Source organism: Eutrema salsugineum, unplaced genomic scaffold (genome assembly GCF_000478725.1).
Source record: "Eutrema salsugineum unplaced genomic scaffold, Eutsalg1_0 scaffold_2, whole genome shotgun sequence".
NCBI classification, from domain to species: domain Eukaryota; kingdom Viridiplantae; phylum Streptophyta; class Magnoliopsida; order Brassicales; family Brassicaceae; genus Eutrema; species Eutrema salsugineum.
Window position 1 is genome coordinate 18,118,404 of NW_006256829.1, and position 22,678 is coordinate 18,141,081.

General features: G+C 35.8%; 4 protein-coding genes across 4 annotated transcripts; 3 read left to right on the top strand and 1 right to left on the bottom strand.

Annotated features, from left to right (window-relative positions):
- The first annotated feature begins 1,013 nt into the window (after positions 1–1,013).
- LOC112086629 lies at positions 1,014–1,873 on the top strand. Its single transcript, XM_024155601.1, has 4 exons — positions 1,014–1,154; positions 1,250–1,514; positions 1,589–1,703; positions 1,813–1,873. Exons 1-4 carry the CDS (start codon positions 1,014–1,016, stop codon positions 1,871–1,873), a joined length of 582 nt encoding a protein of 193 aa, XP_024011369.1.
- A 5,197-nt stretch (positions 1,874–7,070) lies between these two features.
- On the bottom strand, positions 7,071–7,895 carry LOC18018280. Its single transcript, XM_006402129.2, has 2 exons — positions 7,688–7,895; positions 7,071–7,430 (listed from the first exon to the last, which is right to left on the bottom strand). The coding sequence occupies exons 1-2, from the start codon at positions 7,868–7,870 to the stop codon at positions 7,080–7,082; spliced, it is 534 nt and encodes a 177-aa protein (XP_006402192.1). The 5' UTR covers positions 7,871–7,895; the 3' UTR covers positions 7,071–7,079.
- Positions 7,896–10,801: 2,906 nt separating this feature from the next.
- On the top strand, positions 10,802–13,810 carry LOC112086630. The gene is made up of 6 exons (XM_024155602.1): positions 10,802–12,032; positions 12,116–12,302; positions 12,568–12,747; positions 12,798–12,924; positions 13,005–13,395; positions 13,488–13,810. The coding sequence occupies exons 1-6, from the start codon at positions 10,802–10,804 to the stop codon at positions 13,808–13,810; spliced, it is 2,439 nt and encodes an 812-aa protein (XP_024011370.1).
- Positions 13,811–21,523: 7,713 nt separating this feature from the next.
- On the top strand, positions 21,524–22,409 carry LOC112086631. Its single transcript, XM_024155603.1, has 2 exons — positions 21,524–21,977; positions 22,060–22,409. The coding sequence occupies exons 1-2, from the start codon at positions 21,524–21,526 to the stop codon at positions 22,407–22,409; spliced, it is 804 nt and encodes a 267-aa protein (XP_024011371.1).
- The last annotated feature ends 269 nt before the right edge of the window (positions 22,410–22,678 follow it).

A 22,678-nucleotide genomic window follows, 5' to 3' on the forward strand; every position in this document is an offset into this window, starting at 1 on the left:
AACTTGGCAAGGAAATTTGAAGATCTTTGGACGAATCGTGAAAGGTCTTCTAGGCATATTATTGTATTGCGATTTTTCTTTCACTAGATGGAGAGGTAATTATCTACCTCATTATTTGATATTTTTAATTAATTACAAGTTTTACATATATATTTTTTCCAAATAGTGAGTATGTCTATGTATTTAGATGAATGAATAGTTGAATCGGAAAGATTCATATCTGATATTCTCGAGGATCCTCCTACCCTAGAAGTGGAAAGTGCAAGGTTGAGGTATGTTTATAATCTTTCTAAATATATGATAGTTATAGTTCATATTTTGACATAATGCTTATAATGATAAAAAAACCTAATATTATTTCAGGCTTGCATCTTCAAATGATTTTTCTCCGGTCCACGATGAATATGAAGACCAGTCTCAGTAAAAGAAGTTGTTGTTTCTTATTTCTTATTTTTATAGTGTTAAACCATACTTCTAAATTATTCTGATTGAAATAACTTATCCAATGACAATATTTTATATTTTCTAAATAACAATTAATTTTTTTTGGGTATATTGTCGAGAATCGTACTCTATTTCTTTGATTACAAAAAATAACAATGATATTCAAAATTTGGATGGTCCGTGATTTGTGTCTGTATTAAAAAATAGAGTTCATAAATTCTGGTATTGTACTCTCTTTAATGATTTGTAATTAATGAAATGAAGTAATTAACTTAATTAAAAAGAAGTAGTCAGTACAAGATATGACATTTTCCTACCATATTTACATATTTTACTATATATATATAATCAATATAAAAGTCAAATATACCAATGAATTGAATGTAACCATTTAGTTTGTTCGTAAGTCACTTAATGCAATAAATGTCAAAGGTTGCTATTTATTCGGATTTTACAAAACGACACAACCTTTCAAACCCTATACTTTCCATTGTTTTTCTATACATATAAAAGGACCAAGTAGAAAACTTCTCGCTATTGTACCCTTGAAACAACCACTTTCCTCAAACATGCCTCGCTATTGTACCCTTGATTATCTTTCTCCCACAAAATCTGACTCCAGAATCCTTATAAAAGTTCTACGAGTTTGGGAACAATTCAACTACCGTAATCAACGCCAGGAATTGCATCTTATCCTCGGTGACGAAAATGTAAGTTAATATTTTGAAATTTTTTTATTCTGTTGCATGTTATGAACATTTAAACACATAAATCTCTGAAATGATTATTTGGTTCACGAATTTAGGGTTACAAAATAGAGGCATCGATAGATCAGGATCTTATTTCTTCCCTCGGTCCAAAGTTTAAAGAAGGAAAATGGAATTATGTCAAATTCTTCAACGTTGTCAATGCGTTCGGATCTTTCAGAAATACTATAAACTACCACTTCATCAACATGAACGCCGATACTGTTGTAGACAAGACCTTTCAAGTCAATCCTAAGCATATGATGGATTTTATGCCATTTGATGACATTATTCGAGGGAACTTCCCTACTGAGTACTCTATCGGTTAGGCTTCTCACCTTTATTCAATTTAATATATAGGGTTATAAATATTGTGTAATGAAAATGTTTCTTTGTAGATTTGATCGGCGTAATCATCTATGTTGATGATGATCTAAGTAATGACATTGATGACCCATACGAGATGAGTTTTGGAACTTCTCACAAATTGGACATTCAGATAAGGGACATTAAGTAAGACATTTTATATTATCATCTATATATGTAAAGGCCAATCTTTTGTCTTATAATCCAGAGTATTTATATTTTAGTTAATGTTGTTGTAATATAATTTTTGGTCTAGTTATAATGATATGGATATCGAACTCATTGGGAAGACTGCTCTGGATTTCTGGAAGAAGTGAGAAGACATAGGTACTTATGAAACAGTCTTGACTTTGCGCATGTTTCGTCTGACCTATGATTCCGAAGGTTAGTAATAAAATTTTATAATCAAGTGGGAACATTCATTTCGACTTTGTTTATATGTTAATTTGGCTTCTAACATTTCTGCCCTTTATATTTCTAAATCATACAGGGAGATATCGTATAAATAATGCTGGAGACCATTCTGAAATACTTTTCAATCCTCACATAAAAGAGGTTTCTGATTATCTTGACTGGTAATTTTCTAATTGGTATTAATGTATATAATAAGTTTTATGGGTTATTTTAATCATTTTTCAATTGTTAACTTGAAATTATTTTCAGTCAGGCTTCCTTTTACCGATATCCATGGAGATCCGAGCTGGTCATAACTTTAATTCCTCTACTTATATTTTAATACCAAATGTTAAACGTTCAAACATTATGTAATATTTTCCCATAAAACTGGGATGTATTTGAACCTACTTTCGTATATTTGTAATGAAATATTTAGTATTTATTTATAGTAATGTTTATTTGCATTTTACTTATGTCTTTTAATATCATTGTATTTATTGTTTATATATACAACATGTATATATGTATAGTTTTGGATATAACATATACCATCTATATATAGAATTCATTTGAATTTTTAAATGTTACTTCCTTTATAGACATTTTCTTCCATCCAATATTTCACATTTCCATAATAATATGATATTACCAAATTATACAACTACAATATTTTAATGGCCATTTTTCATATTATGCCAAGTACCAATTTATTACGGTAGACTTGGAAATTACATTTATTATGAGCTTTTATGAGTTTCTTTATTTATAATTATGTCACGCGATGCAACTATAACGTTTCTTACGCAATTGACAACGTTTGTTTAGTATTGTTTTTTTTTCTGGTCCAATGTTCACTATTGATCTATTAACAACTTTACGTGTAAGAGTAGTTTTAAATTAATTCCGACTGGCGTTCGCATTTCAGTGCTGACAATTACTGTTAAGCTTTTCTCACTACCTTTGGAGTTGAGTGTAAAATATTATATAAATTATCGATGTTTTAATGTTTGTGGATTATAATCAATGTAGCAGATGAGCTTATAATCTTACGAATCAATACACATATATGAGAAAGTAAATTGGGAGAATAATTATTTTTTATTTTATTCAACATAATTAAGGTACAAAAAAAACAAAAAAAAAAAACAGAGATAAATTTAGCTAAACTTCGAAGTTTCTCCTTCCACGTTTATTCTTATGTGCCTATAATATTCAAAAACATATTATGTAGTTAACTTCAAACATATTAGTCAAACAAATCAATGTATTAATGGAATATTAACAGCTTACCCACGGAGATGTATCTAGGTAGCGGATTTCTGTCTTAACGAAGCCGCATTCTATACATTTCAAACCTATCTCTAGATCTAGATAGAGATCGTGTTTTCCGTTCTTGCAACGTTCCTTTTGATCATCAGTCGATTTTTCTTCATCAAGCTGCAGATATTACATATTGATATGAACATCCAATAATACTGAAATCATCAATAAAACAGAATAATTTAAAGTTTAAATTACCTCAGAAGGAACCTCAATGGCCTTTGCAGTTGATTTGCTCAGAAAGTCATTCATCTCTTCCCGCATACTATTTTTCTCCATCTCTGAATTAGAAATTGGAGGAGGTGATGGTGTTTCTTCCACACCAAATCTCATGTTCAATGGTGGTGGATTAATTTTTAGTAATCTGTTTTCACCATAACGTTTTTCTTGGTGATTCTCCATTTTTGTCTAATCTCTTATCAGGCGTTTAGGGTTGAAGAGTAAATTTTATAACTATTTTTATAATAGAAGCTAACCCATATTTTATATAGGATAGGGTAGTTAAAAAATATTCAATGTCACCAAATTTCTATGTTTTCTTGGGAATACTGTTTCAACCAACCTGTTTGACTTTCTCACTTTCGCTTTTGATAAATGGACATAATATTTACACAAGTCTTCTTCGTCAAATTCACATAACTTGTCTCAGATAAAAATGTTTAAAAATTTGGATTTTTCGCTTTACAGTTTGATTTATACCGTAATATATGGTAACATAATATTGTGCTCCGATAATTTCGAACTAATATTCTTATGAAGAAATTATGTATAAATTGAATTATCTAACCATATATTCTGGATTTTTAAAAATATAATATGAAGGATATTGATATATTGTTGTTACTTTCTATAACGAGATGCATATTGCAATCTTTAACTTATTCGTATATTCGTGTATGCCCTATTTAATCCATCTATATATTCACATCATACTTTTGTGAACTGCAACTTCATTTGTTACACTGAAAACAAATTCTCAATATTCTCCATTTCTACTGCTATGAACAGAATAGGTAAGCTTTCTGCGTCCAACTTTATTTTATTAAGAATTCTTGGTATAGAGCTATAGAGACTTACCCTTTATCACTTCTTGTCATACATTATTTGTTTCCTTTTTCCGGCAGCCGAATCTCCCCCCTCCTATAGGTTCCCCCCGTAAAAAACGTTAGGGGACCCCCATGGCTTACGCGATCCGCTCCCCTTTCCCTCCGAAGGTACCTTCCGGAGGTTTCAGAAAGATGGAGTTCCCTCCCTGGAATTTAACTGTTTTAACAAGTTCTTATGATTGTTTTCAGAAATTATTCAATTTCATCTACCAAGAACAAATTCTCTCAAGCGAAACAAGGTGGACAAACTAATGAAAAATACAAAATTTATTGCCTGGATGGAGTGTAACAAGATATACCCAACTGCCAGATTCCTGCTCTACACTGAATTATTTCATCAATTTGTCTGGAATGACACATTGCATGAGTGGAGGCCATGGGTAAAGGGTTCAGGAAATCCAACTATTCTTCAACAGTATTCAGTTTATGATGGGAAAATTTTTTATTTGGGTTGTCTGTTGAATATCATTAGAGGTCCTCGCAGTTATGAAGATATCCGAACAGTTAATGGTGTTGCATACGACACTTTTAGAGAAGCTTGCTATGCAATGGGTTTATTCTCGGTCAATTAGATTTACATGTCTTTCTTAAGATTAGTTTCAAAATTGCATGCTGAATCTTTATTTCAATAAGTTACTTTCATTTTGTTGTTTTTCATCGTCTTAATTTTTTAAATTACTTTTTATGTTGAATATATGAAATAGTAAGGTAAATCATTTACTAAATACTATATTTTCCATCATCACATATTACATAATTAATACAACAGTCAACCAATTAACATTTCATTAGATATACCGTAACTTATAATTTATAATTTAATTAATAAACTGTTATAATTGTAAGTTTAATGTATTGTTGATGCGGATTAATCGTAACTTAGTTGTTAATAAGATAAAATATATCTCAAATTTTGGAAATCTCTAATAAAATTGATCAACTTTTTAAATTTCAAATTTAAATGAAATACATAATATAGAAAAATGTGATTTGTTGTTATTTTAGATAATTGCTGCGATGAGAAATAATAAATCTAACATTCCTGAAAATTTGGAAAATCATAATATTTCAAATTAAAAAATACCAATTAAAAGGTTTTTATGTCTTATATAATATTGGATCTCATTCGATTTAAAGAACAATTTTCTACATAAGCAAGGACAGTTTTTCCTAAAAATTCCAGTGAATAATAAAAAATCATCAATGGCAAAAACTTATGGAAAACGGTATACATTTTTCATTACCTACTGATCGAAATTACTTGTATTTCTACTCTATCCAGAATTTGGTATAAAGTACTAACAGTATACTTCCTATCGAAAGTGAGATTTCAGAAATAATATAATTACAATAACTCTATGGCGACACAATGAATAAAATTACTTATTCTGATGTGATTCTCCACAGATGCACAAGAAATATTATGTAGGAAAACGTATATTTTTCTTTCATACAAACATATTTTTTGTACGTCTGTGTGAGGATCACATGAGAATAATAATTGTAGTATGGGTTGTGTCTGAGTGAGTAATTGTTTGCTTGGTTAGTTGATCAAAATTCTCTTATGGTGTGTATTTATAGAATTCGTACAGAGTGATTCCTCTATTTTCTTCGATGTGTTTCATATTTCCCAAAAATCCTTTATAATTAAAACATATTAAATAACATTTGACTGATTTATCACAATTTCCAAATGAAGATACAATTCGAAATAAATGAATACATCTTCACATATTATCTATAAAATATGTTATATGTCACATTTTGATGAATAACTTACGAACATAAAATTAATATATGTATTCATAATTACATGTATTCTTCATGTGCATTTTCTTCATTATACATATCTAATTATAATTACTTAAAATTTATAACTGCAAACATGAGCCATTTGTAAAACACAATCCAATTCTTATATTTATAACATATTCGGCCCAAAATTAGTAACATTCTATCCACATACACTGTCAAATATCAATATTATAAAATTTGACCCAAAACTTAACAATATACCCAATAAAATTAAAATTTTAAAAAACATTCAAGTCCGCACATGCGTGCAGACCAGTATCCTAATTTATATAAAATCTAAGACCAAACTCATTTATAAATAACAGTGATGCTCTAGTCCTGCCGCAAAACATTCTTTATCGCTTCATCGTTTAACGAATGCATTTTAAGGACGACTTAGGAACAAAACTGAATGATTTATTTCAACTGCAACCAAAAGATTTATGACAGTAGAAGTCTCAAAAGCCATACCTATAATCTCTTTTGCATGACTCCCCCGGTGTTACTACTACTACATCATCCTAGAAAATTATGTTTCGAACGAGTTCCATTACATCCTATTAGCTTACAGATCCTGAAGACTCAAAAAAAAAAAAGGAGATCAGAACAACAATAGATTTCTCTATTTATTCAGAAAAGTGGAATTAATATAACTTATGGTTTAAGAATCAAGTTAAGAGATATTTTGCCATTTATTCGAAACATTGGTATTTTCAATTTATTCTAGTTAGGTCTGTGTATATTGTTTTGGCACAAATCAAGAGTTTAGTATTTTTTTGGCATTTTCCCATTAAAATAGTTTTACCACATGCCTATGTTCAAATGGAAAAAAGAAGAGAAATGTATTGATCCTCTAAAAAATAAAACATTGCATGCCCTTATATCAAATGTTTTCTCATCGTCGTCTTTACCCACCAACAGCTAGGGTGGCTCCAACGGCAATAGCTAGAAGCTTCTCCATCATTAGGGTCATTGTAATAACAGTCTTCGAAGCCTTGTCTACATTTTTCCCGACCAAATTCTTCACGATCGTCGTGCTGTCCCTACAAACCATGACATCATAGTTTGCAGTGTCTGGGGATTCCTTGAGTTCCGAGGCAGCGCTCTTAAGAGACGCTGTAATGGTCACGAAGGCATCTTGACACGCCGCAAACTGCTTCTTCATGTTTGGATTTTGCTTTGCCGCTGCTGCAGCATAACCCGCAGACTTCCCCGCATAGGATATGCTGAGGCTGAGCGCGGCCTGAGCTGCTTGGAACTACAAATTGAAAATGAATGTTATATGTGTATGATTGAGAAAGACATGAATGTAATTTCAATTACAAAAAAAAAAAAAAAAGATTTTGGTTTGATAACTGCATTTACAATCTTGAACTTTATAATGTTCAATACGTTTTCATATAATATAAAGACCCAAAGACCCTGGATTCCGATTGATACCATACTTTGAAATTATATTAGATGATTTAAGAAATAAATGTAATCGACCAAGATATTAAAACCGTTGGAAAGTACCGTGGTGGAGGCAGAAGCCGCAGGAGGATATGCGTTCAAAGTTTGGACGCAGAAAGCTTTGTCCGTGACACGGTGGCAAATGGCATCGATGGATTTTGTTGAAGCAGAGACAAAGAGAAATGAAGATTGTAACAAAACTGCCAGAGAAACAACGAGAAAAGAGGAAGATGAAGAAAAAGCCATCCGTTCTTTAAAATTGAGTTTTTGGTATTGTATTGATTTTCAATTGTGGTTATGATTATATATTACATTGCACGAATCTTAGATACACGCCTTCACAAATCTGCTTCAAAATTGGTCAAATTTTCTCATTTAATTTCCATTTACTTTCTCTTTATAATTTCATATTTTGATTCTCTGTATGGAAACTACAAAATACGGATGAATGTGGTCAATCTTTGTCCTGTATTTTAGGGAGAAGTTGGTGTGTGACCATAAAAAGACCTAATATTTGGTCAATGACAATAAAATTCCTAAATATGTTAATAACTTATCTGAGATGGAATAGACTATTATACATTATTGCTATTGTATACTATTGTTTATTAAAAAAAGGAAACAATTATAAACCCAGCACATGACATGAAGAACAATGCGTTGTGATTAACATTTCTTAATTTTTTTTTTTCAATCTCTTTTCCTTTCTTATTTTTGTTCGATCATCTCTCTTTTCAAAGTTTGAATCGTATTAAAACAAAAAGTTAGACTGATTGAATGTGATATCTGAATACATTAGTAAATGATCAAATAGATAAACTTGATTTTTAAGATATATTAGATATATTAAAAAATTACAATAATTTTTTATATGTATATAAGATATAGAATCTGTTTCAATTTAATTAAAATATTATTTTTCACAAATCTGTTATATTTAATTTATAACAATTTCTTTAAACATACATTTGATTATAAATTCCACTAATAATAAGTTCTTTTAATTTTAGATTTATAGACTATAATATTAAAATTATTTTCTACAGTAACTATTATATGTTTTTAAAAAATATATGTTCTTATAACTTATATTTCAAAATTTTATTAAAGGTCATCGTCTCGTTACAGGGAATATCAGGCTCATGCATCTGGTACGTCGTCTTAGTTTGACAGACGATGTATCAATCATGTATCTGACACGGTGATCTCCGAATCTGGTGACATTCCGGATATGTCTGATGACATCTCGGAATCCCGGCATTTTCTGCGACTTTTCTGTCTTCCCAGGCCTTCTACGATAGTATCAATGATTTACTTTTATATCCAGAACGAGAGTTATGCACGAAGCTTGATTCTTTTCTTCAAGGAAATTCGACTTGGTAAATCAAAATTTTTAATTTTTTAATTTTATTGAATATGTTTTTTGAAAATAATAAGTTTGTTTTTGTTATAAAGGTTTGGATTTTCAAACAATAAGATTAGCAAATGCTACATTTAATGCTCGATAAGCCCTACCCGACGTTCTCTGAATTTCCTATCGAAGAGAAAAATATTTGGTTCAAACAATTTGCGGTAAGTATTTAGTCATCAACTAACAAATTTTTTTAATATTAATATTATCTAAAAAGAACATGTTTTAAATTATTTTTTAGCAAGAGTTTACTTAGCATAGAAGTAGCATGAGAAAAGTCGAAGAGTATTTTCATGAAGAATGTGCTACGCAATACTCCAACCACATGTACGAGTGGAAACAGAAGTAGAAGAGAAGTCAAGGAAAACCGAGAGGTTTGAACCCTCTGTCTAGGAAAAATTAATCCCTTACTGGCAAAATCCGGAGACGGATAAGACGTCAAATAGACAATCCAAAAACCGAAAGAGTGACCGAGACGGCAAGGGGGAATACGTCCATAACTCCCACTACAAGAAAACATGAAATTAACAACTGCCATTTACGACAGATAAAACAGTCGTAAATAGTTCCGACTGTTTAGCGACTGTTTTACGTCTATTTAGTGACTAATGTAATTTAGTCGTAAAAGGGTCGCTGATTTGTTGCCAATTAAAAAAGTCGTAATTTGGTCGTTAATTAACGACTACATTGCGACTTGTGCGGCGGGTCGCATAATTTATAACACGTGTTATGACTTTTTTGGTAGGTGTACCAGTTTTTTGCGACTAAAACTGTGCAGTCGCAGTTTAGTCGGAAAATAGTAGCAATGTAGTCGCAAATTTTTCTATATATACAGCACAACGCATCTCTCTTCCATTCATTCACAAACACAAGCTCTGAAATTCTGAGAGCGTTTCTAAGATATAATGTCTAGAAATTTCAGTAATAATAGTAATAGAGAGTGGATGTATAGACGGATCGATGAAGAGACGGAAAATTTCTCAACGGAATTTGTTTCCGGGGTGGAATAATTTATGAATTTTGCAAACAACCAAATGCTAGCACAGAGTAATGGCGGTAAATTTTACTGTCCTTGTAGTGTTTGCAAAAATAATAAATTTTTGCCGGGGAACAAAATTTGGAATCATTTGTACAGTAAAGGGTTCATACCAGATTACTATATTTGGTATAAGCATGGGGAAGAAATTACTATGGATTATGGAACTAGTTATGGTAATACAACTCATTTAAGTTGGAGTGAAGAAGATGTGGGTAATGTAGTAGGAGATAGATATGTGGATATGGTGAATGATGCATTTCATGGTAATTATCATCAAGATGATAGTTATCAGAATGTACGTAACCATCCCCAACAATTTTACAATTTGTTAGAAGCTGGGAAAAAACCATTATATGATGGTTGTCATGAAGGTCACTCGCAGTTATCTTTAGCTGCTCGGTTCATGCAAAATAAGGTAGATTATAATATGAGTGAAAAGTGTGTGGATCCGTGGGCATCTTTGTTTACGGAGTATTTACCAGAAAGAAATCAGTCAACCAAGTCACATTACGAGACAGAGAAATTGATGGGAAATTTGGGGCTTCCGTTTCATAAAATCGATGTTTGTATTAACAATTGTATGATCTTCTGGAAAGAAGATGAAATGTGGGAGGAGTGTAAATTTTGTCAGTCACCCAGATATAAGCCTAACGAAGGACGACGTTCACGAACCAGAATACCATATAGTCGTATGTGGTATCAACCTATTGGTGATAGATTAAAGAGGATGTATCAGAGCCAGAAGACTGCAGCGGCAATGAGATGGCATGCTGAAAACCATGCAAAGGAGGGCGAAATGTGTCATCCCTGTGATGCTGCAGAGTGGAAATATTTTCAAAATCTACATCCCCAATTTGCTGAAGAACCCCGTAACGTGTATCTTGGGTTATGTACAGATGGATTCAATCCATTTGGCATGTCTCGTAATCATTCATTATGGCCTGTGATCTTGACTCCTTATAATTTACCCCCTGGTATGTGCATGAAGACTGAGTACTTGTTCCTCACAATACTGAATTCTGGGCCAAATCATCCGCGTGCTAGTCTCAATATCTTCCTCCGACCTCTTATCGAGGAGTTAAAAGAATTATGGTCAACTGGAATCGATGCATACGATGTATCTTTGCAGCAGAATTTCAAACTAAAGGCTGTGCTGATGTGGACGATAAGCGACTTTCCGGCGTATGGCATGTTGTCAGGATGGACGACCCATGGTAGATTGGCTTGTCCAATTTGTATGGACGATACAAAGGCATTTTATCTGCCTAATGGAAGGAAGACGTGTTGGTTTGATTGTTATAGGAGGTTTCTCCCTCATGGTCATCCATTACGAAAGAATATAAAAGACTTTTTGAAGGGTAGACACGCTATAAATGAGTCACCACCACAGTCTTTGACAGGTGAACAAGTTTATAGTGAGCGAATAGAAACTGTCAATCCTGCAAAAACGTCTGATTGCGGTGGAAACGGTCATGAAAAAAAGATGCCCGGATATGGGAAGTGGCATAACTGGCACAAAGAAAGTATATTTTGGGAGTTGCCTTATTGGAGGGACCTCAATCTCCGACATAATCTTGATGTGATGCATATAGAGAAGAATTTCTTTGATAACATCATGAATACTCTAATGAGTGTTGCGGGTAAATCAAAAGACAATATCAAGTCAAGGTTGGATATAGAACGATTTTGTGATCGGGCACACTTACATCTTGCTGAAAATGGTCAAGCTCCTTTTCCAGTATACACATTGGAAGAAGCTGATAGAAGAAGATTATTGGAATGTGTGAAAGGGGTACAATTTCCTGACGGTTATGCGTCAGACTTAGCTGCTTGTGTTGATATAGAAAGAGGAAAGCTTTCCGGCATGAAGAGTCATGACTGCCATGTTTTTATGGAACGGCTACTTCCATTTATCTTTTCAGAACTCTTGGACCGTAATGTCCACCTAGCATTATCAGGTACTTTAGTCGATTTAATGGTACATACATGTAAAAGTTCTGATTATAGTAATTTATTCTGAATTGAACTTTCATATATCTAGGTATTGGAGGATTCATTCGTGACTTATGTTCAAGAACTTTGCAAAAAAACAGGGTCCAAATCTTAAAACAAAACATAGTCCTAATCTTATGCAATTTGGAGAAGATTTTTCCACCATCATTTTTCGACGTAATGGAGCACTTGCCTATACATCTTCCTTATGAAGCTGAATTAGGAGGCCCCGTGCAGTATAGGTGGATGTATCCTTTTGAAAGGTTTTTAAAAAAACTGAAAGCAAAAGCAAAAAATAAAAGATATGCATCAGGATCAATTGTTGAATCATATATCAATGACGAGATTGCTTATTTTACGGAGCATTACTTTTCCGATCATATACAAACGAAATCAAGGTAAACTCCAAAACTGTGAATTCATATTTATAATTAGTCTATAATGGCCAAGGTAATTTTACATTAATATGTGAATTCATTTTTATTATTAAATATTGCACAGGTTAACAAGATTTGACGAAGGTGAAGTCCCTATATATGATGTCCCCGGAGTTCCTGATATATTTACTCACGTAGGTCGGCCAAGTGGGCAAATGCATGAAATATGGCTTTCAGAAAAAGATCACAAAATTGCACATGCATATGTTTTACGAAATTGCGATTACTTTCAACCCTTTGAGAGGTATATCGAATTTCATCCTTTTCAGATGTATAATCTAATATCATTTCTAGTATCATTACTTACAACCCTTTATACAAGATGTTTGAGGATTATATTTGCACAAAATATCCACAACTCTCTGATAAAGAAGTCGCTAAAGAAAGAGCTGACGAATATCCTTCATGGGTGAAGAATTATGTACGTTTTCTATATGTTTACTAACTATGTACGTTTTCTATCAACAAATTAGTAATGTATACATATATTTATATGTGCAGGTTACTTACTGGAATGCCACAAATCCTTTTCCTATTTGGCTTCAGGATATAGTTCACGGACCAGTCAATAAAGCCAAAACCTGGCCTATTTACTTTACGAGAGGATATTTGTTTCATACACAGAACCATGGCAGAGGACGGAAGACATGTAACTTTGGAGTGTGTGTTAAAGGAGAAAACTACACCGATGCATCTGATGAAGCTGATTTTTACGGGATCTTAACTGATATCATACAACTAGAGTATGAGGGGATGGCAAATTTGAAAATCACACTTTTCAAGTGTGAGTGGTATGACCCTTTAATTGGTAGAGGCACTCGAAGGAGCAATGGTGGTGTCGTTGACGTTCTTTCATCAAGAAAGTACAACAAATATGAACCATTTATTCTAGGTACGCATGATATATAAATATATAAATTTATATCTAACTCAATAAATATAATGATGATATATTCACTTGGTATTCATATTTGTATTCCACAGCCTCCCAAGCAGATCAAATATGTTATATTCCATATCCAACCCGAAAAAAACCAAAGCAGATGTGGCTAAACGTCTTACAAGTGAATCCAAGAGGGAATATATCAGGAAATTATGAAGATAAAGAACCAACTCTCTTGCAACAAGAGAGTGATGATGCTGTTATGCTGACCACAATTGAAGATATCATTGTTGAAAATCGAGTACACAGAGTAAACCCGCTAAATCTCGATTTTGATGTCGGAGATGCAGAACCAGAAGATGAATTTATGTGTAATTTATCATCATCTGATGATGAAGATGAAGACGAAGAGAATCCTTATTAATCTGTGTATGTTTATGATTACAAAACATGAATAAAATTGTTGTGTTGTAAGATAAATTATGTTGATTTTTTTTTACAAAAATTAGAATTTTACAGATTGAATAGCGACTGATCTCCTACTAAAGGTCTAAAATTAAACTCGCTAATTGAGCCCAACCCTAATCCCATTAACAGGCCCAATAATTTTACTAAGCCCACTAAACCCCGATTAACCCTTAATCGCGAAAAATCCCCAAATCACTTTCTATTCCACGAACCCCAATTCCCGAAATCCCAAAAGCTCCCTTGAAATCGATCCCTTTTCGATTCGATTCCAACCCTAAGTCGACAGATAAACGATCCCATACCCTTCTAAATCGATCGATAAACCATAATTTTCAGTTCTAATCGATCGATCTTCTTCACCGCTGGTCCCGAAACCCTAATTGATCGATTCCCAATGACCTTCGATATCAAGCCTCTCCTGGAATCCGATGGGTGGCCGTGGAAGGAAGAAACGCGGAGGAGCACGAGGAGGAGCCGCCGTAACTCCGTTACCCAGTCGGTATGATTTCATACCGGCGACATCTCCACCACCGCTGGTCCCAACCTACGCGCCGACACATGTCTGAGACTATCCACCGCCGATGGAGCTCTTCCAGAGCTTGCAACAAGGAGGCCCTGAGTTGCAACCACCACCTCAACCTAGAAGGTCAGAGCAATCGCAAATTCGATTCTCTCCATCTCCTCAACACCGCTTCCAAGACCAACCTCATCGGCAGCATTCTGCATCACCTCATTCTCATCAAGGAGCTTCCGGAGCTTCTTCTTTCTCTCAAAACCGAGCCTCTCCATTATCTCAAGAAGGAGGTAATTCTCCACACTCTCAACAAGCTCATTATGACGGTGAAGAAGCTGCATTTCCAGATCCTTCTGAAGAACAAGACAGTGCTGTCAATCTCTCTGAAGACCAGCTTCAGATTCTTAATGCCTTGCTCACAAAGCCTGGAAGAGAGGCTTATACTACGGTGTTGTCTCCCATAGAGAAACCGGGTACAACGTGGTAAGTCTACTTCCTCTAGCTTGATTTGTTTCCTTCTTCAAATGATGATCTCGATGACTTCTTCCTTTGTTTTCTTTGTATGTAGGTTTGGTCGTGACAAGTCCTCACTTACCCGGAAGATTACCAAGTTCTTCACCAACAAGTTTGATGGCCCTTTCTACAGCTGGACTCGTGTGCCTCGTGATAGGCAAGAGCGTTACTTCGTGGAATTCGCGGTAAGATCCTCATTTTCATTTATATGTGTTTGTTATTGAGTTTGTATCTATGTATTATTCTAACATCATCTCTTTGTCTCTTGTTATTGTAGAAAACCCACACCTGGGATCCCTTGATCACTGGTGTGGTTCAAGCCAAGTTTGAGAGTATTTGCAAAAGCAGGATGAAGGATATGGTCAGCACCGTTAGGAAATCAAGAGTGCAACCTAACTGGATCGGCGATACACTCTGGGAACAAATGACTGAGCATTGGGACAAAGAAGAATCCAAAGAAAAGAGTTCAACCACTTCAGCTGCTCGATTGTCTGAACGTGACGGTCTTGGTCCTCACGTTCACTACTCAGGTCAGAAATCCTATCTGCAAATCCAGCAAGAAATGGTAACTTTCTACTCTTTTATTATTCATTAAGTGTTAGAGTCTTATGAATCGATGCATAACTTCCCATTGACATATTTTGGTTTATCATTTCAGGAAGAGGAATTAGGTAGACCGGTGAGTCTTGGTGAAGTTTTCATCAGGACTCATACAAAAAAGGATGGGAGTTATGTGGATGGAAAGGCAAAGAGAGTGGTTGAGACTTACCAGAAAAACTTGGAAGCCAAGTTGTCTGCCATCAGGACTGAAAACTCAGAGAATCCTGAGGGTACATCACCTCGTCGAGAGCTAACTGTTGAAGAGGAGAATGACTTGTTTCTACAGGTACGATTCAGTTTTCTTATTTGGGTTTTTTTTGCTAACTCTTTTTTTTCCTCGTCGAGAGCTAACTCTTTTTTTTTTGTATTCGCAGTCCACTATTATGTGTGAAAGAGGAATACCTTATGGAGTTGGTAGCCTCTCTAACTTGTATGTAAATGGCAAGAGGAAGTACCCAGGAAGCTCTGCATCCTACAACACTCTGCAGGAACAGCTTCAACAAGCTCAACAGCAAATTGAGCTCCAAGCGGCTGAGAATGCACGGCGTGAAGCAGAGTTTGCCAAAACTACAGCTGCGCAAGAAGCCAAGCTCGAGAAGATCACGATGGTTGAAAGGTACTTGACTCAAACTGATCCACGGTTCAATGATTTTTTGGCTAGTCAAACTCCTCTATCGACCACTCCTGCTGCGAAGTCTCCAACACCTGCTGATCCGATAACTAATGGAACCTTAGAAGAGTAGGTCTCTTCTCACTTTTTTTAGAACCTTGGAACTATTATAATGTCTCGGAAACTTAGAAGAGTAGGTCTACTTCTCTATAATGGTTGTATATTGTAACCATTTTAGATTTTTTTGGTTTGTATGCAATGACTTTTATGTAAATTATTTGTTCCTTTTTGCTTTTTAAATATTCATCATGATTTTAGAATTCAAAAAAGACTTTTTAGAGCATTGTTTGTAATCAGGGTTTCAAATTGGGGGTTTGTAAACAGCAATACCAAATTGAATATACGATGCTCAAAATAGTTGCAAACCAGTCATAAATTAGTCGGAAAATAGTCACAGATCAGAAACAAATCAGTCGCAAAATTGCAACAAATTACTATTCATTTCTCGACATCAGTCGGTATACAGTCGCTAATTCGAAGGTAAATGGGTCACGAAACAGTCGTAACTTGGTCGTTATATTTAACGACTAATTACCTACGACTCGTATATTATTAATACGACTACATTATAGTCGTAATTGAGTCGCACAAGTAGTCGTAAAGTAGTCGTTAAATTTGCCGACTACATTACGACTAATTTACGATAATAAATATCAAACGCACATTAGTCGTAATTCAGTCGCACATTAGCGACTACTCTACGACTGTTTGAATTAGCGACTAAGAATTAGCGACTGTGTATTTCAATCGCTAATCAGACGTACAATGCTGAGTTACGACTGATTTCCGACCATTTCTGCTGTCGCTAATTTTCTGTTTTTTTCCTGATCCGGTTCGACGAGTTTTTTGAGTCGAGAACTCTAAATGGTAATATTGTTTTCCCTTTAATACTTTTGTATATTAGTTGTTTTCTTTAAAAAAAATTATTTATAAGTTTTTTTAATAGACAAATGCGGTAGGAGTAGAACCTCCAAGTCATCTAGACCTGATGTAGGCGTGTCACACAAACAAGACATCCAACGTAATTCAAGATCCTCTTGTAGCTGAAATTTGTTCACAGGTTGATGAAGAGCTCATCCAGTCACAAGGTGATTCTTCCTCTCATGTCATTCTCCCGCGCGAGGAAGTCAACCGTCGGGTTCGCGAAGTAAGTTTGTTTTCTTTTTGTTTCTCCTTTATAATTTAAATTGTTCTTTCTTTTAAATTTTCTTAATTCAAAATTTTCGTTTGACTATTGCAGGTACTTCCTGTCAAAAAATGACGTTGACATGGTCTTGAAAAAGTATTATACAAGGAAGAGATATTGAGCCTTAACCAGATTCTCAAAGATATTATGGAACATAACCAAACATTTCAAGAGAAAGTAACGGCTTTGAAGAAAGCTAAAGCTTATACAGAAATAAAGCTTTCAAACATGAAGACGTGGATGAGGTTGAGGTTCCCTAATTTTCCAGGACCGGGAACAGGCGGAAGTACGGGAATAGGAAATTAGAAATAATTGTTTTTTTGTAATTTGGATATTTAATATTTTGTATGAATTTGATTTTATTTATAAATTTAATTTTAAATTAGCATTTTAATTATTTAATAAATTATTTATATGATTTATTTTTAAATATGTTTTTTATTAAAATATAGGAGTGGTCGGAAATTAGTCGGAAATTGGTCGGAAATTACAAAACAAAATCCGTCGAGAATCCGTTAGAAAAAAAATCAGTCAGAAATCCGTCGGGAAGCGATCCTGTTGGGAAGTCGGGACTTGACAAATTCAATATCTCCCGGATTTTCGTTGGAAAACTGCATCCGTTGGATATCCATCGATAAAGGACAAAATTGGAGATCCGTCGGAAATCTGTCAAAAAACATATGGCTGTCGGAAAACCATAATATTGAAAAAAACTAAACATATGCCTCCTCTTATGCCCACCTGTAACGCCCTTATGTTTTGTAGTTCCAAATTAAAGTGATATTGAAAAAAGTTAACGCAATTAACGATCCAATTTAAACTAGAGTAACTTGGGTAGAAACTAAAAATTGTCCAGTTTATTAAGAAAATACCAAAGCATAAATAAAATTTAGGTGGAAAAATAGTTTGACTAAAATCATTCCCGATTTGCCCCTATATGTGCTGAAGTCAGAGATTACTTTAAATGAGCCTGCACCGACAACAACATTTAAATCCTGACACATATGCAGAGAATACTGGATACGCAGCGCCGCTTGACACAAGATATCGCAATATCTTATTATTGCATGGTCGATAACTTGTTCAGGTAACAATCACATTGGTACGCTAACAATAAATATTTTAATGGTTAACTCCTCTATTTAATGCTTCGCTGGTAATGAAGATGAAGCAGAAAAAACATACCCAGTAGTTCATTTATTACAGAGAAACCTGGTTGCAGCCGTAATAACTGCCGGTGAGACGTTAACAAACTGCTTCCTAAAATCAGGTAAGTGTGTTCGATTTCTATGATATTCCGTTATACGAGTAATCATGTAACTACGATATCTTGAAAACAGAACTATTGATACTCTCTGTTATCCCATTTATCTAATAATTCACCTTTCGGTTATACAGAATCTTGGCGAAATGACTCTTGAAGTTTCTGTTGTCCGCGGTGTCTGGAAGAAACGAAGCGATGGAAGTTGGGTTCACGAACCCGACCAAGTTGGGATTTTTTCCTCTATTGGAATGAAGGAACGAGACACCTTCATCTCGATGGTTACTGCAATTAAATCGGGGTTGAAACTTCAACCGGAAGAAGAAGTCGACATAACCTACACATGGCCCTCAATGGATTCTGGGTCCTGAGTGGAGGAAGGTGGCTCCCAATCCCTATTAAAAATGATGAAGACGCAGCCTTGTTTTTGGCAATCAAGGCCGACCTGGAAGAGGTCTACCTGCGATTTAGGGTTCACCGTCCGACGTCTGAGACAACTGCTTACTTGTTTAACCGATCTTTGGATTTAAATAGTAACTGTGTTAGTACTGGTAGCGCAGCAATGTCGATTGTCCCCTACGGCGTGCAGTACTCGAGCACGCCCTCACCAACAGACACTCCAACAACGGTATTACCACGATTAAGAGGTACAAGCTTATATTTTAACAAGCATAACATTTACACCATCTACGGGTATATGCAGGTGTTTAACCGATGTTAACTGTTAACAGATTTTCAAACAGTGGTAATGAACAACTTGGAGACTGTGGCCGCATCACCTGCTATTCCAACAGCTAGTAGTGTAAACGGTTCAGACTCTGCCAAGCTGAACACTTGTTCAAAAGGAAAAGGTAACTGTGGGTTTAGTTTATTTGGTTACAACGATGCAATATATTTTGTATAGTTACTCGGAAAAATTAACAGTTAAAACGTATAACACATTTGCAGGCATTATGATTGCTGCATCTCCGGAGAGGCAAACTCAAACGGATGAGTCTCCCCTTCCTCGCGATCTGACTGAACTCTGGCGTTTCTTCCATGGCCCACCATGTCCTTTTGGGAGGGCTACTGAAAACGAGGCTGTTAACACTGTTACTAGTGCAGTTGACGTCATGGATATAGATGGCTCCGCGAAAATGTCAACAATCCCAACGGCCTGCCGTGAGGCGGGATTACAGCTTACTTTGGCTGGGGCGTACGTAGAGGAAGACCAAGAATACCCAGTTGTGCCTACACAAACTGATGTGGCGAATGTGGAGTCGTCTTCCTCTGCAACATCAATCCCGTCATCATCAAGTAGTCATGACTTCTCCGAGGAAGAACTAGTCTCAACCGAGGAGATTGACATACGTATGTCGCTCATAGGTAACTGAAACTTGAATGATTTTACATTGATTAACATTAACCGAAACAGGAACCAATGGAAAAAATGAGGTGATCCTCTCATACTGCAGGTGAGGATTTGATCGCTCGTTTATACGACGATCCAGTCCCGGATCCGATACTGCAAACAGCAACTCCGCAAATGGATCTGATACAATCGTCTAACACGCTGGCCGACAAGGGCAAAGGAGTGATGACCGAGAGAGGAATGGCTACACGTGAAGTAGGAACTTCATCAACAGCTCCACATGAAATGTCTGCGGAGTTAATAGCAATGATGTTATCACGTAACAATACCGTGTTACATGGTATACATGATGTGATAGTCGCTAATCCACATATGTTAAGTCAGACACCTCTTTCGCTGACCGGAAATCCGGTTGTTATGCTTCACACGCCGCCGGTTAACGTTGACCCCCGGGTTGAACCAGCATTGCACGAGAGGGACGCACCTCCATACTTTGATGACCCTGTAGCCGGAGGTAAGCAAATTATTTGCTAATTACTGATATAAGTGATAAACAAATTATTAATTAGATACTGTTAACTCTGTGTATTTGTCAGGTGATGAGTTAGCCAGAGGGATAGGTGATGTACAATACGAAGGCGATGAAATTTACGTCGGGCGCATCGTCAAGAATAAGGAGGAGTGCAAGTTGAAACTCGCCATTCATGCAATAAATCGAAGGTTCCACTTCAAGACACTGAATTCTTGCCCAGAGCACGTCATTGTGGTGTGTGTGGGTCCTAGGTGCCCTTGGCGAATATATACGGTGCAGTTGAAAGACAGTGTTCGCTTTGAAGTAAGAACGGTCAACGCCAAACACACTTGCAGTGTGGACGCACGTGGGGACTTCCACCGAGTAGCATCTACGGAGGTAATAGGAAAGATGGTCCGTGAGCGATATGGCCTGAACGACAAAGGTCCGCGAGCTTGTGATCTTCGCCGCCTGTTACGTCAAGAATACAGTCTGCACGTCAGCTACTAGAAGGCATCGCGAGCGAGGGAACTTGCGATGGATAACGCATTAGGTGGTGCTGCGGCGAGCTTTGCTTTGGTCACACCAATTTTGAAAAACTACTCACCACCATTCCCAACTCGGTAGTAGCTTTGGAAACTGAGACTTCAGCAACGGGGGTGGTACGTTTCAAATATCTATTCTACTCGTTAGGTGCGTGTGTTCAAGGTTATCCCTACATGAGGAAAGTGGTTGTGATCGATGCTACCCACTTAAGCGGATGTTATGGTGGTTGTCTCATGGCCGCAAGTGCTCAGGATGGAAATTTCCAAGTATTTCCACTAGGGTTTGGCATTGTCAACAGTGAAACGACGACTCCTGGGAATGGTTCCTGAGGAAGCTAAGCACCATTGTTCCAGATGAACATGATCTAGTCTTTGTTTCGGATCGCCATGCTTCAATTTACGCAGTATTCGAAAGGTTAGTCGTTATTACTTTATGTTAACAAAACTATTTGTTACCGACTAACCTTGACAAACTGCTAATAATACTATTATCTTGATAATCGTTGAAGGTGTATACGATGTCTTCACATGGAGCCTGCATTGTCCATTTACAAAGGAATGTCGTGACACAGTTTAAATCTGAGCACCTCAGTCACCTGACATCAGTAGCTGGCCGTGCTTACCGTTTCAGCGACTTTGTCAAAGCCTTCCATGAGATAAAGTCCATCGATGTTAGGTGTGCTGAATATCTGGAGCGAGTTGGTTTTGAACACTGGACTAGGTCTTATTTCATAGGTGAACGATACAATGTGATGACTAGCAACATTTCAGAATCTTTAAACAAGGTGATGACAATGGTTAGAGAGTACCCCATAATGTCAATCTTGGAAACGATAAGAACAACCCTTGTTTCTTGGTTTGCTCTAAGAAGAGAGTCTGCAAACACTGAAAACGACATTGTGAACCCAAAGATACAAGAAATGCTGATTGAGAGTTTTCACAAGTCATCCGGCTACTTCGTCATGAAAATCGGTACCCCTGACCCTGCATTCCATTCACGGTGACGTCTTTTTGTAACAAATATAATTTATCTTCTATCTTGGTTAACGTGCAGGTAATGGACTCTATGAGGTTCGTGACGATGTTGATACGGCTTTTGCAGTGAATTTGTGGGAAGAAACCTGCGGTTGCAGGGAATTCCAACTACTACACATTCCTTGTTGCCATGCCATAGCTGCAGCAATAAAAGAAGGCGTCCGTGTAGATAGTTTGGTTGACATTCATTATTCAACCGAGTATCGGAAGTTGGCGTACAGTGGGGTTATTATGCCGGTGCCAGATACAGACCATCTTGCTCCAAAGCCAGAAGATGTAGGTGGTGGAAATCTTGCACCCCCGTCTGTTCGTCGACCACCAGGAAGGCCACGGAAGCTGCGGATAATTCTCGTGGTGAATTTAAGGTAGACAAACTCATTAGTTGTTGCTTATGTTAGTGGTTTATACCAAATAATTAATTGTTAATATCTGTTAATTATTTGGGTTCGAACTTTTCAAGCGTGTGTCAAGGAGAAAGTGCACAAGGTGCCGGGGGCGCGGTCACAACCGTTCCACCTGCAAAGCCCCATTATCGGTAATCATATATTCCATATTATCCTAAGCTTTTATGATGATTATTAGTATAACAGCTAACATTTTTATACAGGGGGAATAAGCACGCTGAATCAGATTTTTTT